General features: G+C 43.1%; 1 protein-coding gene across 2 annotated transcripts; it reads right to left on the minus strand.

The window, feature by feature from the left end:
• Nucleotides 1-6: 6 nt before the first annotated feature.
• On the minus strand, nucleotides 7-18942 carry LOC134439192 (cytohesin-3-like). Of its 2 annotated transcripts, XM_063189080.1 has the most exons (13): nucleotides 18893-18942; nucleotides 16473-16555; nucleotides 15055-15119; nucleotides 13485-13551; nucleotides 9671-9789; nucleotides 9243-9323; nucleotides 8514-8626; nucleotides 7651-7799; nucleotides 6024-6135; nucleotides 5808-5884; nucleotides 4136-4207; nucleotides 3672-3820; nucleotides 7-1898 (listed from the first exon to the last, which is right to left on the minus strand). In XM_063189080.1, the coding sequence occupies exons 1-13, from the start codon at nucleotides 18930-18932 to the stop codon at nucleotides 1814-1816; spliced, it is 1212 nt and encodes a 403-aa protein (XP_063045150.1). In that variant the 5' UTR covers nucleotides 18933-18942; the 3' UTR covers nucleotides 7-1813. The 2 variants fall into 2 exon arrangements, with proteins under 2 accessions (XP_063045150.1, XP_063045157.1); XM_063189087.1 differs by lacking the exons at nucleotides 16473-16555; nucleotides 18893-18942 and adding an exon at nucleotides 16439-16451.

An 18942-nucleotide genomic window follows, 5' to 3' on the forward strand; every position in this document is an offset into this window, starting at 1 on the left:
CTCCTAGTGTGCGTTCCAATATGTGACCTTGCGTCCTCCACTGGTGCTTGTGGCCTCGTACCAGGAAGTAATACGTCATGATGACATTACTGACAACAGCATTATATTTCAATATCTTGCAAAAGCTCAATTGTAAAGTCATTCTCTCATTTACAAACTGGATGGTGAATGAAGAATAGTCCCCCAAAAATTGTTGCGGCTAGGCTGACAGCGGGGAAACGTAATTGTTTTCTCCACGGAGGCAGGGCATCAGCAAAACGTGAGGGCACAAGCACAAGTGGAGGACGCAAGGTTTGTATATCGGAATGCATCCCTAGTCTAGCAAGTCTTTTCAAGATACCCACTCCCTCCACAGCCCACCGCATCCTCCTCCTATGCTGACACAGAAAAGCACACTCGGCTGGCTTCTGAAGGGAGGAAGTGACACACAACCACAGGAAGACAGAGGAGAGCAGAAGCACGCACGCTTACACTGACTGACACTCGTCTTTACTTTGCTTCACACTTAATGCACTGCAGTGGATCACACCTACATTCAAATGTTTTGGATGTTCTGCAAGTTTAATAATAGGTTTTCATTTTCTTTAAAAAAAAAAAAAAAAGCTTAGGGAGATACGACCCATGGCCAGAGTTTGACAGTTCACAAAGAGTTTAGCTGGGTTCTCTGCAGCTGTGTGTGTGAGCGTGCGTGCATGTATGTGTGCATATGTTATGATTCAAATGTTTGCACTCAAGCGAGACAGAGCTGTTTGCGTGCAGCCTACATGTTTATGTGCGTGTGTGGGTGGGTGCGCCTGTGTGCATGTGTGACAAATACCATTCCAACCTAGTGCTTCATAAAACAGCTTGAGGCATGTCTGTGGCATTAAACAGCAGAGTATTGAAACAGCGCCCTCTGTTGGCACCTTTTACCCTGGTGATGTTACAGGAGCTATAGCGTACAGTACCTGTATATTTAGCATATTCATCCATTAAAAAGTGCTGCAACGATGAATTGTAAGGACTGAAGTAGCCTAAACATGTTTCATCAATGTATTAAGTGTGGGTGTTTAAAATTGTGCAGAGAGGTTTGTTTCCCTATCTAATTTTCTTTTTTTTAAAACACTTTTTTTCTGGTTTGAGGAGCATGACTGCAGGCTACTGTAAATGTTGCCTGTCTGTGAATCTTGAGATGTAATAGACATGTACCAGCCTAGTCTCTGTACGCAGTCTTTAATACTGCATTTATTTATTAAATAAATCAAATCTGTACAGACATTTATAGACGTGGATCCTAATATCTTATTTACATTTTTTACATTACACTGAGGAAAAAACACGAGTACACCATGTGTACACATTACACACTATCAACCACATGATACAGTGTGACATTGATTCCTCGTTGCACATTTGAAGCTTTCAAAAAATACATCAACATTAGCCTACTTTATAACACTGCTTAGCAGTACAGGAGTTAAACAAGTGGGAAAACATGACATCTAAAGCCTCCACATCCAAATTCAACCCTACTCACAGGAAGTTGGGAATGTTAGTATGTTCGACATGGTACACCATTGGAAGAAAAGCCTACGGTAATTAAAGCCACCGCACCACAAATCCAGTCAATGTGGTGTGTCGACCATCACTTTCAGTACCTCTCTCCACTATGGGTTTGAGAAAACATTGCTAATAACAAAGTCCATCTTCAGGAACAGGCAGGTTGGTGCATGTCTGAATCTCCATTTTATGAAACCGAAGGACTTAACAAAAAAAAGATTCAAAAGGTCATCCTTTAATGACAAGTGATGCTCTTTGGTTGCGAGGTGTTGGTTCAGTCGGCAGCCTCCACGTTGTTGGCAATCTTCCTTTTGCGCATGGACACCAGGTCGTAGAACGGGTCCTTCGTTATGCTGGCCCTACGGGGGGAAAAGAATTGCTTTAGTCTTCTAGACTGCAGAGCAATGAAGGTTGCCTTACCCACAGCCAAGGCCTACACTACAATATGCTTTGTACAGAATGCTAAATGAACGATGGATACAGAGCTACTATAGGACAGACACAGGTCGAAACACGTGAAAAGCATGAAGTGGGATCGTTAGTTTTAATTTCTTGATGACTTGTTTAAACTTGCTTAGGATTCAGTCACTTAATTTGGTTAAAAATACCAAGTCAACATTAAATATTACAGTGTAGTATAATTGTGTGTGCGTGTGCGTGTGTGTGTGTGTGTGTGTGTGTGTGTGTGTGTGTGTGTGTGTGTGTGTGTGTGTGTGTGTGTAAGTGTAAGTGTAAGTGTGTAAGTGTGAATATGTGTGTGGTTTCTGTTTGCATGCGTGACTGTGGCCCTGCACTTTGCAGAGGTTGAACTGCATGATTACTGGCAGAGAGCAGAGGCAGCTCCGCAGTGCCGCAGAGGAAGAGAAAGAGCAGTGTGTGTGTGTGTGTGTGTGTGTGTGTGTGTGTGTGTGTGTGTGTGTGTGTGTTCAGCGACGCTGAAGAAGGCTTAGGCCATGTTCGACCCCTTTACTGGGAGGAATTCGAAAAACTGGCCCTCAGTGACATCTAATTGAATACCCCTGCTCTACGTGTTGAATTTACACTGAGGACTGTGCTGTGTGTGCTGACCATATGGAGGTGATCCACTCATCTTTCTTTATTTAACACTCGTCTAGGCGGCCCTTCTCTCTGAGTGTTGAATTAGCACTGTGCAGTGTACTGTGTGTGCTGCTGACCGTACGGAGGTGATCCACTCGTCAATTTCCTCTTAAAGAGTCAAATGTACAGTAAGACTTGTGTTTAGCCCTCAGTGTTGAATTAACTCTATGTAGTGTACTGTATTGTGTGTGCTGACCAAGGGCGCATCAGCAAATCTTGGGCCCTATGTACAATCAGCTCCAATGGACTGTGGAATGTACTGTACAGTGTGTGCTGACCTTATAGAGGTGATCCACTCGTCCCTCTCCTCTTACACAGTCGAATGTAACACTTGAATGTAACACTTGAATGTAACACTGCGCAGTGTAGGTCTACTGTGGCCTATTGTGTGTGCTGACCGTATGGAGGTGATCCACTCATTCCGCTCCTCTTATTTATCACTCGTCTAGTTGGCCCTACTCTCTTAGTGTTGTATTAACTTCATGCAGTGTAGGCCTGCTGTGGCCTATTGTGTGTGCTGACCGTATGGAGGTGATCCACTCATTCCGCTCCTCTTATTTATCACTCGTCTAGTTGGCCCTACTCTCTTAGTGTTGTATTAACTTCATGCAGTGTAGGCCTGCTGTGGCCTATTGTGTGTGCAGACCGTATGGAGGTGATCCACTTGTCCCTCTCCTCTTATTTATTACTCATCTAGTTGGCCCTACTCTCTTAGTGTTGTATTAACTCTATGCAGTGTACTGTACTGTATTGTGTATGCTGACTGTATGGAGGTGAATTAACTCTATGCAGTGTACTGTACTGTATTGTGTATGCTGACTGTATGGAGGTGAATTAACTCTATGCAGTGTACTGTACTGTGAGTGCTGACCGTATGGAGGTGATCCAGTCGTCGTGCTCCTCGGCGGTGGCGGCGCTGATGCGGTACGACTGGTGCTTGTATTAACACTATGCGGTATACTGTACTGTACTGAGGAGTCTGAACTAGGCTTTAGTGTTGTATTAACACTATGTAGTGTAGTGTGTGTGCTGACCGTATGGAGGTGATCCAGTCGTCACGCTCCTCTGCGGTGGCGGCGCTGATGCGGTACGACTGGTGTTTGCCCATCACCACCTTGCCATCCGTCTCCGTCTTACAGGCCTTGATCTTCTTGCCCTGGGGGCTGAACAGCTCCAGGCAGAACTGCAAACACCAAATACAGTACCACACACAGTTGTCAACGCAAACCACAAACTATGTGTTTCAATGTGAAAAACAAAGGAGATACTCACTCAGCGCTTCTAAATTAACAATTCCGATGCAACCAGAGCAGGACTAAATAATAAGTACAAAGGAAAAAGAATCTGGTGCCACACGGATGTCCATTTTTTGTTATTTATTTTTTCAGTGCAGTAAGACTAACGTTTCGGCGTCTTCATCAGAGTAGACTTTAGTAGTTTAGTTATTACTTTAGTAGTTTAGTTCGCATTGTTCTTAATGTATTGCTAATCCTGTCACCTGTTTATGGGGATCCTCTACCTCCTGGACACACAGGTTCTCCAGTGGAATGATGCCTTTGGGCTCCTTGTCCTGTGGGCACACAACACAACAAACCCCTTACATTATTACATTAAATTGCATTTGGCAGACGCTTTATAACCAAAGCGACTTTCAGAAGAGGACATAATCAAGCCAACATCACAAGCAAATACAAAGTGCACAGGAGATATACAGAACAACAAGTGCAATTACAAAGAGGGGTTAGTTTTTTTATTATTATTTATTTATTTATTTTTTTTTAATAAAGAGGAAATAACGAGAACACACACACACAAACACACACTCACAAACTAAACTAAACTAAACTAAACATCATGTCAGGATTCTGCCCTGGGGCAAGGCCGGTTCAATCATTAGTCTAGTAGATTCTCTCGAAAGAGGAATGTCTTTAGTTGTTTCTTGAAGGCTGCAAGAGAGGTGCTTAGTCTTGCTGCCTCTGGGAGACTGTTCCACCACTTGGGAACCACAACGGAGAACAATCTTGACTGGGAGTACCTAGAGCGACTGGATGGCAGAGCCAGACGGCTTGTGCTGGATGAGCGCAGATCTCTTCCAGTAACATAAGGCGTTAGTAGGTCCTTCAGATAAGCTGGGGCCGTTCCTGTGATGGTTTTGTAGGCAAGGGTCAATGCCTTGTGCTTGATCCGGGCGGCGATCGGTAACCAGTGCAACTCAATGAATAGAGGAGTAACATGGGTCCTTTTGGGTTGATTGAATATCAACCGTGCCGCCGCATTCTGGATCATCTGCAGAGGCTTTAGCGCACAAGCTGGTAGACCTGTCATGAGTGAGTTGCAGTAGTCAACGCGGGACAGGACCGTGGCCTGTACCAGTCGTTGTGTAGAATATTGTGTCAGCACAGGTCTGATATTCCGTACGTTGGACATCTGGATTCGACAGGTCCGGGTGACCGAGTTGATGTAGTTGGAGCATGACAGCTCATCATCAATCATGACGCCAAGGTTTTTGGCGACTTTGTTTGGGGTCACGATGGTGGAGCCTATCTTGAGGTTGATGTTGTGACTGAGCGGCTCTTTAGCTGGGATCACCAGGAGCTCTGTCTTGGCCAGGTTCAGCTGTAGGTGGTGGTCCTTCATCCATGTTGACAAGTCGGTGAGGCAGGCAGAGATGCGTTCCGAAACCGTGGTGTCCTCTGGACGGAACGACAGGTACATCTGGGTGTCATCAGCATAGCAGTGGTAGGAGAACCCATGTGTTTGAATGACACGTCCCTCTAGACATGCAGAACCATCATTCATTCATTTCGTTGTCTGATTTGTTGTATGTTTCTCTGAGAAAATATAATCAGATGTGATTGGTAGTTTATCCCCATCCCCATCCAGCCAAAATATCATCAAGCTGTCCGTCAGCCTAAAGCCAGAGGTCAGTGCAGAAGAGGAAGAAAAAGATGAGTGTGTGTGTGTGTGTGTGTGTGTGTGTGTGTGTGTGTGTGTGTGTGTGTGTGTGTGTGTGTGTGTGTGTGTGTGTGTGTGTGTGTGTATGTGTGTGTGTGTGTGTGTGTGTGTGTGTGTGTGTGTGTGCGCGCGTGTGTGCGCGCGCGCGCGTGTGTGTGTGTGTGTGTGCGCGTGTGCGCGTGTGTGCGTGTGTAAATCCAGAGAGGTCTACTTACTGCCGTGTACTGGAAGTAATATAGGCAACTATCTGTCAGAATGAACCATCTCCTCTTCCATGTCTTCACTCTGCCCCCTGCAGGAAAAACAGTGTTACTGCACAGCCTCCTATTCAGGAAACTGTGCAGTAGTATAGCCCTGGGTGGTTTTCTTTTCACACCATGACCACAGTGATGTTGGTAAGAAACTTAAGTCAACTTAAAATAATACTGCACCTTCTTTAAGTAGCCATCCCTCCCTATCCGGGTTGAAGAACGTGTGTGTGAGATCATTGCCATCGTCTTCGGGAATTTTGAATGGCTCGTTGTGAATGCTCTCGTAGAGTTTCTGAATTTGAAATAGAATAAAGTGCAATTCGTTGAGAACAATTTCAACCTCTAGACATGCAGAACCATCATTCATTCATTTCATTGTCTGATTTGTTGTATGTTTCTCTGAGAAAATATAATCAGATGTGATTGGTAGTTTATGGGCTATTGAAATAAATGTTGTCTACTTTAACGCTTCAAAATTGGTTGAATATTCATGCCTAGATCCACCTTAGTACAGGAAAAATAAAGAAACTAATGAGAGATGAGAGGAATAATGAGAGGTAAGTGACCCTACGAGAGATGGAAAATGTTATGAGGCAAAGGATTTTTTTTTTTCAGGTTCATCACTTCAATGTGTCCATTGGGTTTGTATGGAGTTTTTTTTCTTGACATCTCTACCTGCTTAGATTTTTCAGCAGAAGTAATGAATATGAAAAAGGACAAAAGAGTGAAACAATGAGTGTAAACTGTGCTTAGTGAGTCACAGTTGCAGACAGCAGCGGTTTGGGCCTGTTTTGGAGCCAATAGTGTGTTTCTTCGTAGTTGTCAATGTGAAATTGCATTGCAAAAAACAAAAGGTTAACATCATTGGCAACTATGGTTTAGAAAAATGCACCCCTGATTTACTGGTGGAACTGACCATTGCAGCCCCCATACAGAGGGATAGGGCAGATTTTGGTTACGCCCTTGGGAATCGCCTAATATGCCTATAGTGGTAAAGCCAGCTGTGCATCCAGTCAGTTCTCCTCGGGGATGCTAGATAGTAGGTCTAATTTCATGTTTTTTGTATTTGTGCTGTGCGTGAGTGTGAGTGTGAGTAAGAGAGAGAGAGAGAGAGAGAGAGAGAGAGAGAGAGAGAGAGAGAGAGAGTGTGTGTGTGTGTGTGTGTGTGTGTGTGTGTGTGTGTGTGTGTGTGTGTGTGTGTGTGTGTGTGGGTGTGTGTGTGTGTGTGTGTGTGTGTGTGTGTGTGTGGTGCGGTGTGCGTGTGCGTGTGCGTGTGCGTGTGAGTGTGAGTAAGAGTAAGAGTGTGTGTGTATGTTAACTGATATAAGGCATTTTAGCTATACTCAGATTTTTACTATAGATATGTTTACTGCAATGTGCAATTTATGCGTATTAGGTCCTTGTGTGTATGTCTTGTATCTACAGTATGTCTTGTATCTATGTAGGCTGTCAGACACCTTAATTTCCCTCGGGATAAATACAAGTGCTTTAGGGTCAAAGACGTTCAAAATGGCATTGTCATTCAGTGTAATGGATGCCTTCTGCTGACCGTTACTGTAAAAAACACGACTCTTTTTATTTATTTATTGTTACAGGGAATTCATGAAAGCCTCGGCTGTCATCCATTCACTTGAAACAATTTAAAAATCATGTTTTTTGCAGTTACAGTCGGCAGAAGGTGTCCGTAACACTGAATGACAAAGACATCTTTGACCCTTTACTCCAGCCTGATAAACCAGCCTAAAACATTTTGTCGTCAGCAGTTAGCGCTGGTTTTCCAGGCTCCCTCTACTCTTGTCTACTATACCGTTAAGAGCTCGGCGGGCAGGTCTCCCCCGTTGTTGATGCCTCTGTTCATGGAGATGAAGCGGTCCAGGTTGGGCTTGTCCTTCACGTTGGGGTTGTGCAGACTGGTGTTCAGCATGATGATGGCGAAGGACAGGATGTAGCAGGTGTCTGTGTAATACACAGCAAGACCACCAGGTGGTGTATTGGGTACATAAACTGATAGCTGTTTCATTTATTTTATTACAGGGCATCATCATTTTAAGCATGCATACAGTATTTTTAAACAGAACAAATCATGTGTCTTCACAAATATCACTGCCACAATTTAAGTGAGGGCAGCAGGAAAAGCAAACTTGTTGTGTAAAAAAATGTTTTTAAACTAATTGCAAAAAAAAAAAAAATGTCCAGCAATTATAGGTAACAACATTTTCATTTAAGAGGGTATATACAGGATACAGCACAGGCATCGGACTGAACAAGTCATCTTGCATATGGCCTGTTAATTGCCTTAATTTCAGCATAAATGTATTGATAGGCTCAATGCTGCATGATTCTCTTGCAGGCGATTTGCAGGTTCTAAATGGAACAAAAGACGTTTTGGAGTCCGTGTGCCGGGGTGCCGACAGGGTGGGGGACAAAGGGGACCCTTGTCCCGGGGCCCAGGGAGAGAGGGGACCCAGAATTGGGTCCTTATTACATTGCATGTATTGGGCTGGGGGGGGCCTTTCAGAGGCCTTTGTCCTGGGCCCGGCCAAAGCTATCAGTAACCCTGTCTATGTGTGTGTGTGTGTGTGTGTGTGTGCGTGCGTGCGTGCGTGCGTGCGTGCGTGCGTGCGTGCGTGCGTGCGTGCGTGCGTGTGAGCGCGTGTTCATTGGGCGTACCTGTGGACTGAAAGACCCCCGTATTGCAGTTGCAGTAGCGCGTGGCGAAGGCCTCCATCATGCGGTCTATCTTCTGAGCCTCGCCAGGCAGGCGGAAACTCCACAGGAACTGCCTGTCAGGTTCACAATGAGTAAATACCCAGCACAGCACGAACGCATGAACAGACAGATAAAGCTCAACAACGACTGAGACTTTCACAGTGGCACTCCTGTCATAACAGAACATGCCAGCCAGCCACACATTACATGCAGTGTCTACAGGGGTGCCGCCAGAAATTTTGGGGCACATGAAAGATTCAAATTTTGGGCCCCATTAAGGGCCCTTGTCAGTGCTGTCAGCGCTTGGGCCCTTAAAATCCTTAAAAACCTTAAAGCCCTTAAAAACACCTTTACCCCACTAGTGGCACCCATGAGTATCTAGCGGCAATACATAATTGACAATACTACAGTGATGTACCATACATAGGCCTGGACTGGTAATCTGGCATACAGGGCATTTCCCGGTGGGCAATGCTGTTGGGTTTCTTTGCATTTCCTTAGAGGCTGGCCAACAATTTAGAGGGAGCCATACAAAACAAACCGCTTGGGTCTCTTTTTTTGGTGCTATCCAGGCCAGGATGTACTGGACATGATAAAAGATGTTTAAAACATGTTGTGTATCCAGACCAATTGTTCAAAAATGTGGAAATTCAAACCATTCAATGATTCATGAGATGACCAGTGGCTTACCTCAGTGCCTGCACTAAATTCAAGTCTGAAAATTCATGGAGGTCCACAAAAGCTTTGAGGATCTGAAGATGCATCTCTTCTCTTTGGGTAAAAACAACAACAACAACAACAACAACAACAGAACAGAACAGAAACATTTTAAAGTAAGGAACATCACAGTGTAGTCACATGTAGTTGTCATCAATGTCATTGTTCTTTGTGGTATTGATTTCAGTATAGTTATGTAACTAATATACACTGTTCAGAAATAGCTTAACTCTAACTGTTGCATGTGGCTCTAATTGTAACTACCATATTATGAATTATATTATAGTGTCTCAAAGTGGGTGAGTTGAGGAATGTCTTCCTTGGTCTCACACCATAGCCACAGGTACAGGTAGGTAGCAGCACATTAACTGTCATTCTCTGTCGAAACACACACCACATACCTTTCTCCTAAAAAGTTGCCAATGGCGGTTTTGTTAAGCCCATCCTCCTTGTAGAGGAATTCCGACACTGCCTCTGGTGTCCATTCCAGCAGGCAATTATCCACCAGGTACTGAATACCCTGCGACAGGAGGACACACACAGGTGAGCACATGACCTATATATGCGTACAAACAGGTAATACAAATTATAATAGGATGATGCAATTACGCACCTCAATGGAGGACGGGACAAAAACAGTTCAATTTTCATTACTTTCCTTCAGGATCTGTACTCTACTCTACTAGTAGTCAGCATGGATCAGATCACTGCATTTCAAGTGCACTGCTGTGCTCATACTCATTGTGAAAGCATGTAGGCCTATATATATATATATATATATATATATATATATATATATATACGCTACCGTTCAAAAGTTTGGGGTCACCTTCATTTTTCCAGTTATTTTTTTGCAATTCAAGTCACAGACATCTTTTAAATAGTTTGAAATGGAATAATGGAAAGTACTGAACAGCCACAGGTGAAAAAAAGGTTTGTTTACCCATACAATTGGTTAAACTGGACAGAAGAGTGAAATCTAACCAAGCTTTTTCACCCATTTATTACATAGAAATACGTGTTTTAGTCAATTTTTCCACAGACATTTCTTTGGTTTATCAGAGAATGCATGGAGCTATATGCTCAGTGTCTGCCCTTTCCAATGGTAGGTGTATGACATTTGTTGCTCTGCCACCTCGGCTACAAATTTAAGTCAAAGTAGCAGCATGAATTTCTAGCCATCAGAACGAACCTACTTATGAATGCACGATCCATGGTCTCAGTCATGTTTTAGTGTACAAGCCAGTACTATACATTGTTGGAAAGTGTAGATTCTCCTCTTAACTGTCAGAAAGAAGCATTGTGGGAGGAAAGTGTGGTGACCCCAAACTTTTGACCGGTAGTGTGTGTGTGTGTGTGTGTGTGTGTGTGTGTGTGTGTGTGTGTATATATATATATATATATATATATATATAGCAAGCACAGCTATAACTGTACATTTCAACTTAATTTCCAAGGGAAAATAACCACTGCATCAGTGTAGATAAAGTAGATTGTCATAGCATGTTCCAATGAATTCTAGGCCTCTTTGTGTTGAAATGCATGCACCAGAGAGAGAGAGAGAGAGAGAGAGAGAGAGAGAGAGAGAGAGAGAGAGAGAGAGAGAGAGAGAGAGAGAGAGAGAGAGAGAGAAAGAGAGTGAGAGAGAGAGGAAGGCCGGTCAACACAGTTAAAGCAACCTGACGTCAAAATGGTGGTTGCCTAGTTACAACAACTCAATACACGTAACTTTTTTTTCTTCTTCAGCCATACGAACCAATCAGAAACAGCCCCCTGTCACTCATGATATTCAACTTGTTTGTATGTCGCCTGTAGCAACTTGTAGCTAATACATTTATTAACATAAGCATTTGACTATTTTATTAGTTTCAGCAAAGAAAGCCTTTTGTGGTGAACTTGATTTTTAACTCCCTCTGATGGATCCAGCTAATGATCTCTGTGCTCCAGTATAACACAATTAACCCCAAAATTAATCATGACATTCATTGTCTCGGAAATCTTAACCCCTATAGCGCAGAGCTAAGGACGTCTACATACACTTACTAACTGTATCATTGCGCAGAGCCTATGTTATAACTTTACTGTCACCAAATTTGTAATGGCTATGCCTTAATCTGTTACTTGGCTCTGATGTAGGGGAGTATTTTCAGCAAGTAGTGAATAGGCCCGCCGGCGACCCCATCTGTAGTAAGAGGCTATTGACTTAATCACAATGTTGTTATGATGTAAAGTAGGTAACACTGTTCTTGACGGTGGTGTCATAAGCATGTCATTACAGTGTCATAACAGTGTCATGGCACAGTTATGCACATGTAATAAACAGTATGTCCGTGTCATAAACATTTTATGACTGTTGGCCTTAAGTGACATTCAGTTATGGCAAAGACAACCCAAGGTCACTTAAAGCCAACAGTCATAAAATGTTTATGACATGGACATAATGTTTATGACTTATCTATGACTGTGTCATGACACCGACATGCTTATGACACTGGCGTCAAGTAAAGTGTTACCGTAAAGTCTTTTCAGGAGAGAGTGAATGGGCAGGCCCAGCTGACTGCACAAAGAGGCAGCCCAAAAACGAATGGATGATGCATTACACTCTGGCCTCTTAAAGGGACACTGTGCAGAAAATGGTCAAAAAAGGTACTACAACTATGCTGCTCATTGAAACTGGGCTGCCTATTGCCAAATTTGATCTTTGCATGAAAGTTTACTAAGTAATAAACTAATATTTTCTAGTATGGCCCAAGTACAGTCATTTTTGCAGCTAAAAATGCCTATTTCTTGAAATTCAAAATGGCGGACCATGGAGAAGATCCCCCTTTTCATGTATGAAAAGTGCATTTTTTCCAGTCATAATGAACACTTTGAATTTGATGGTGGTGGTAAGTATTCATGAAAAAGGTAACATTAGTGAATGGGTAGCATGGATTCTGGAAATAAACAACTAAAAATCCTGCACAGTGTCCCTTTAAAGACAGCTGAAGGGCCTTGTGCTGATTTGATGAGGCAGTGGAGCCAACACCTGTGACAGTGCGCTACTTCAGAGTCAAAAGGAAAAGAGAAGTAGGGCTTATGTTTGCAGATGTATCTTGTCCCCAAGCTCATTGTGTAGTCTGTGTAGTCCCCCCCTCTTTTTGATTGATTATCTTCATCTTGTCTTTTGTCATTGCTAGAGGTACAGTGTAATGATTGGACAGTGTTGTTATCACAGTATGACAGACAGGTAGGTCTACATGAAAAAAATGAATAATAACAAATGTATGGAGTAAGTTTGGCACATTTGGATAAAGGAAGCGCTATAGAACATGGGAAGGGGCTACTCAAGATATGGCAAAAGGCTCAGGGGGTACCCACACCAAAAAAGGTTGGAAAACACTGCTACAGGTGATGTGTGTTAAGGACTGCACGGCAAACAGGCAGCCAGATGCATTGTGTGCAGCACAGCAAGAATGGGCTTCTGTGGTTTTTTGACTACAGGCAAAGGCCTTGTCTGTGCTTCATAGAACAGGATGTGGGTCTCTTAGCCGCTCTCTCGCTCTTTGCTGTATTTTTTTTTCCGATCTCCGCCCCCTCTTCCTTTGCCTTAAATCTTCTCTGACAGTTAAGTTGCCTACGTCACCATGCATTTGATGCACAAGGTTAGATTGTTTGATAGTAAATAGGTAGTTAAAGCTTATACAACCTCCAAAAGCGCTTAATGGTAAGATGCAGGTTTCACAAAGTTTTGGGAGGGCCCGCACACCTCGAAGGTTTCTTTTCCAGCAGGTGCAGCTTTTCAGGGTATTTCAGTCATCAGTTGTCAAAACGAATAGCACGACACTGCTTCTTTACGGTTCCCCACTTTATTTTTTGGTGTGCTGACTTTTTGGCGTTAGGCCTTCATCAGAGTAGAAGAAGGCTTAACCCATTTTGTCCTAAACCCTTTTTGGGTAAGGGTGCCCTCTGCCTATCAAATCCTAAATATCTCAGCCTCCGAAGCACATACAAACATGAAATAAGTTACATTTAAAATCTAGAACCTTTGTTTTGCACTAGTATAGTGTTCATTCAGCTTTAACATACCCACATTTTTAATTAAACAGCTCAAATCTCAATAACTTGAATGTAGCGTATATGTCGCTCCAGGACACAATGGGTTAAAAAATCTCGCCTTTGTGTCATCATGTCATCATGACCCTCATTGGGATAAAAAAAATCACAGCTTCTCACCTTTTTAGGATCCATGTTAAATTTCTTCTTTCCGCAAAGAAATCGCTTTGTCCGCACTGCTGATTTGCTAAAAGAAGAATAGATACAATTAGTGAACATTTAGTTTGGTCATTCATAGGCTAAGTTTGCTCATTCATTTATTCATTCATTCATTCATTCATTTATTGGCGCACAAACAGTCAACGTCTTATTTTTTTCACCTGAGAGCAGGCCTCACTGTTATTCAAATAATTTCTGAGGGTGGTAGCCCCAACGGTCAAGTCAGTTTTTCATAAAAGAGGCTGTATCTTGCATATAGTGTTTGTGTCACCAGAGCATGGAGAGGAAATGGCCTAAAACAGCCCCTGATACTTGACTTTGTGTCAGTTCCTCATGAAACAAACATCCACTATTCATCCCTGATTGTGGCTTTAGAAAGCCTATATTTGATAAGAATCATCACCACATATTGTGATTTGTAAGGTGTGAAGATTAATTCACAGATGATGCCACATGCTTTTGGGGGCATATTCCTGTGTGGTGCTGGTGCAGGCTGTCATTGTGACATTAATTTGTGGGTCTTGTTTCAACAAGACACTTCACATTCATCAACACACACGAATTAGCGCCCCCTATCGTCCTCCTTTGCCATAACAGGACACAAGCTCACACCACTCATACTGACCCCTGAATATGTCACCTGTGGCCAGTCCACAGGGACTGCCATAGTGCACCCAACCGGACAACGCAACGAGGAAAAACAAGAGAGGTGATGGGGCTGATGGAGGATGGGAAGTACATTTTCATGTGTTGGCATTTCAAAAATTGTGAGTAAAGTTTGTGGGGTAAACTCAGTGGTGTAGTGCACCGTATAAATACAGTGGGGACCCAGGTTTGAGATTTCGGTAACGCTTTACTTTACGGTACAGTTACCCTATGTTATTACTGTGTACTTTCTGGGTAACAACAGGGTAACAGAGAGAAGTGACATGGTATCTAAAATTAAAAGGGGGTAATTGCAAAGTAAATACCATTAATTGGGTAACAACCGGGTAACAAAGAGAAGTTCGATGATTAGATGGTTAGAAAATACGCAGTAGTTTCATAGTAATTCTTGAGATATGCGTATTACATAGTATTTACCCCCTTTTTACCCGTTAGATACCATGTAACATCTGTCTGTTACCCTGTTGTTACGCAGAAAGTACACAGTAAATACTGTACCGTAAAGTAAAGCGTTACCCAGATTTCCCAATGTTTCCCCATCTCTCCCCCTCCATTTCCTGTCTCTCTCACTTTCCTATCTAAATCATAAATATGTAAAAGGCAGATTTAAAAATGTTTTTTTTAAAAAGGTGAATGGATTAATTTACCACTTGCAAATAAATCGACCCTGTCTTTTCACCATTGCTTGATGTTATAATTTAGCTCGGTGATCTCTCTCTACCTCTAATTGTTGAGACTAAGTTGAAATGTTTCGCAAACAAAAGGTAAACGAAACAGGAAACAAGACAAGTTGGGGGTGGGGTCTGCTGTACTCTGACCGCGTTCCCAGAATATGAAACAAGTGGAGAGAGGAGAGCGGTCTTACTTCTCCTCATCCGAGGCCATGTTCTCGATCTCACTCATGACGCTCGCGATCTCCAGCCTCAGTTTCTGCGAAAGGGAAGTGATGAAAACACTGAATGAGAAGAGCATGGGCAGGCAACTTTTAAACTGCAGGTTATCTCTCTCACTCCCTCTCTGTCTGTCTGTCTGTCTGTCTGTCTCTCTCTCTCTCTCTCTCTCTCTCTCTCTCTCTCTCTCTCTCTCTCTCTATGTCTGTCTCTCTCTCTTTCCTATGGAGCTATGTGTATTAACTACATGAATTCTGTAACAAAACCTTTTTAAAAGTCAAAAGTCTCTCTTTCTTTAATTATGTGTCTCTCTCTCTCTCTCTCTCTCTCTCTCTCTCTCTCTCTCCCTTCTTTTATTGCTCCCTCACGCTGCTAATCACCTTCTCCCATATGCACCCAAATACACACATATTCACACTATACTGTACTGTACATCCAAATATGGGCTACATCCACACACACACACACACACACACACACACACACACACACACACACACACACACACACACACACACACACACACACACACACACACACACACACACACACACACACACACACACACACACACACACACACACATGCACGCACGCACACCCACTTCTGTTGGCACATGTACAACGTAATTTGACACAGTCATGAAATGGTGACTAACTGACCCAACATTGTGAAAGACTCAAAGACGCAACATCTACTACGCACACACACACGTCTGTTTCACAGTCAGGGCCGTCGCTAGGCATAAGCAGAATAAGCAGAGCGCTTAGGGCCTCAACCACCTTTGCCCTCAAAATTGGGGCCCCCTAAATTGAGATTGACTAAGAAACATATTATTATTATTATTATAATAATAATAATTATTATAATTATTATAATAATAATAATAATAATTATTATTATTATTATTATTATTATTATTTAATTATGGGGGGGGGGCTCCTGATCAGTGCTTAGGGCCTCCATGCTTAGGACCTCCAAAACCTTAGCAGCTGCCCTGTTTATAGCTAAAGTTCTCCTGCTGTCAAATGTACCTGAATATCATCCAGGATGTCAAATGTACCTGAATATCATCCAGGAGGATGTCAAATGTACCTGAATATCATCCAGGATGTCAAATGTAGCCTACCTGAATATCATCCAGGATGTCAAATGTAGCCTACCTGAATATCATCCCAGATGTTAATTTTACCTGAATATCATCCAGGAGGATGTCAATTTTACCTGAATATCATCCAGGATGTTAATTTTACCTGAATATCACCCTGTGAATGATAGCCAAAGTTCCCCTGCTGTCATACCTGAATATCATCCAGGATGTTTTATGTACCCGAATATCATCCAGGATGTAAATTTTACCTGAATATCATCCATGATGTCAAATGTAGCCTACCTGAATATCATCCATGATGTCACTCTTATGGATCCTCATGGTCTCCAGCTGTTTCTTCTCATGAACAGTGAAGTCTGAGGAGGCTGAAGTGAAAAAAAGACAGACAGACAGACAGACAGACAGACAGACAGACAGACAGACAGACAGACAGACACACAGAGAGATAGACAGACAGACACACAGACACAGACACAGACACAGACACACACACACACACACACACACACACACACACACACACACACACACACACACACACACACACACACACACAAACACACACACACACATGTACACACACACAGACCCACACACCCACACACACACACACAGGCACGCGCGCACGGACGTACGCACGCACGCACGCACGCACGCACGCACACACACACACACACACACACACACACACACACACACACACACACACACACACACACACACACATACACACACACATTCTATTTTAACATTCAACACAAGTGCATATACAGTAGTACATCATGTGGCCAGTCAGAACTACACCACAGTTACTTGAACACATCCCCTCACCTCCTCTTCACTCACACTTTTTTTTCTCTCACACATGCCAAACTAAATATACATCGCGGCAACTTCTCTTTCTGGAAGCCAGTTAAGATAGACAAGAAGCCTCTTAGAGTCTGTGAGTGACACAGTGCAACAAGTCACAGTACCACAGTTCTACACAGTAAAGTGTGCAAATGGTAAATGGGCTGCATTCATATAGTGCCTTTCTTTGAGCACTCAAAGCACTTTGCATTGTATGCCTTACATTCACCCATTCACACCAGTGGCAGTGGCTGCCATGCAGGGTACCACACCCTGCCACCAGGAGCAACTTGGAGTTAAGCATCTTGCTCAAGGACACAACGCCTTTAAACTCCTTTAGAGCACTCAAAGTATGCCTTACATTCACCCATTCATTCGGTGGCAGTGGCTGCCACGCAGGGCACCACCCTGCCACGAGGAGCAACTTGGGGTTAAGTGTCACATTGATGGGGTCAGGCATAGCAGGGCTTGAACCTGCTACTTTTGGGGTTGGCTACCACCTGAGCCCCCCCCCCCCCCCCCATATTTAACAGACATAATACAATGTTAATCAAGCACCTGGAGAGTCGAATTTAACACTAACACACATCCAAAATTTGGTCCTACTCTCTGGGTGTTGAAGAAACACTGCACAATCTATCAGAATTATTAGCATAGCTTAGCTTAATCACTGGAAGCAAATGGGAGCATTAGCGTCAAGCCACAAGTGATCACAGGACGGGATTAAATACAGGTAGCTGTTTTGCACGCTGGTGAATTTTACATTAATTTCAAAGTAGTTTATAAGTACATGATGATGTTCTGTTTGCTCCCATAGACTTGCATTGCTACGCTTAATTTGGGCTATACTGTTCAACAGGCAATGCAAACACATACAGTAGATGAAAACACCTATCCTATGTATTCTTATATTTTACTTGGACTTAACTACATCTAGAAATGTATTGAAAAAAGGTTCCTTTATAAAGATAATGCAGCTGCATGCAGTGTGTGATTTACTCCTAATGTGTGTTTATTTTCCTGATGCACAAGTATTGGTGGTCAGACAGGTGTGCCCTTTTCAGAGGTGACAGACGACACACACACACACACGCACGCACACACGCACGCACGCACGCGCACACACACACACACACACACACACACACACACACACACACACACACACACACACACACACACACACACACACACACACACACAAACCACACACACCACACACCACACGCCAGAGCATCTGAGTAGCAGTTTCTAATTGCTTTATGCCTGGGACTGGGATATTTTAGTGCTCTGGTGCCCTTTGTTCCTGTAGCATATACAGTAGATCTACACTGCACACCGAGAGACAATGAGAACCTTGCAGACATTGGTAGACTCATTTTACCTACAAATATTGTTTGGAGGTTGGGGTGCGCACATCCACCCAAAAGTGGTAGACAGTGTGATGAAGTGGTGTGCACACTGGGCATTAGCTCCAAAAATAGATCCCGCTGAGGAAGATCCCACTGTTGGATCGAAACGTTGTCGTTTATGAAAATGAAATAAAGTTTCTATTTTTGGAGCTAATGCCCAGTGGACCACTTCATCTACAAACATTGACCAACTGTACACAGACATCAGTGATAATTCATGGGGTGAACTGATCCTGTTCAGTAGGATTACATCACAGCAACACTATCCGACTCAATGAAATAATGACATCTCGAATGCCACACAACATACAGTAAGAGCTGATAATAACGCTTTATCAACATGTCTGTTATGTGTCCAGAGTCAGCCTATTGTATTGTCATATGTTAAAGACACACACAATAAAATCAACCTGTCATGAAGAAGTTGAGAGATGCCCATACCTTTCCCATAAAGGAAGCTGTCCTTTCGCTGGCTGCCCATGTTCAGTGAT

This window comes from Engraulis encrasicolus, chromosome 2, assembly GCF_034702125.1.
Source record: "Engraulis encrasicolus isolate BLACKSEA-1 chromosome 2, IST_EnEncr_1.0, whole genome shotgun sequence".
In the NCBI taxonomy this organism is placed as follows: Eukaryota; Metazoa; Chordata; class Actinopteri; order Clupeiformes; family Engraulidae; genus Engraulis; species Engraulis encrasicolus.

Bases quoted from the DNA above. Each gene is read 5' to 3' on its own strand.
- LOC134439192 (XM_063189080.1), bottom strand. From the start codon at position 18,932: ATGGGCAGCCAGCGAAAGGACAGCTTCCTTTATGGGAAAG. The intron at 16,556-18,892 runs GTATGGGCATCT...TTTTCACTTCAG, and splicing joins CAGCTTCCTTTATGGGAAAG to CCTCCTCAGACTTCACTGTT. The intron at 9,324-9,670 runs GTATGTGGTGTG...TTTTACCCAAAG, and splicing joins GGCAACTTTTTAGGAGAAAG to AGAAGAGATGCATCTTCAGA.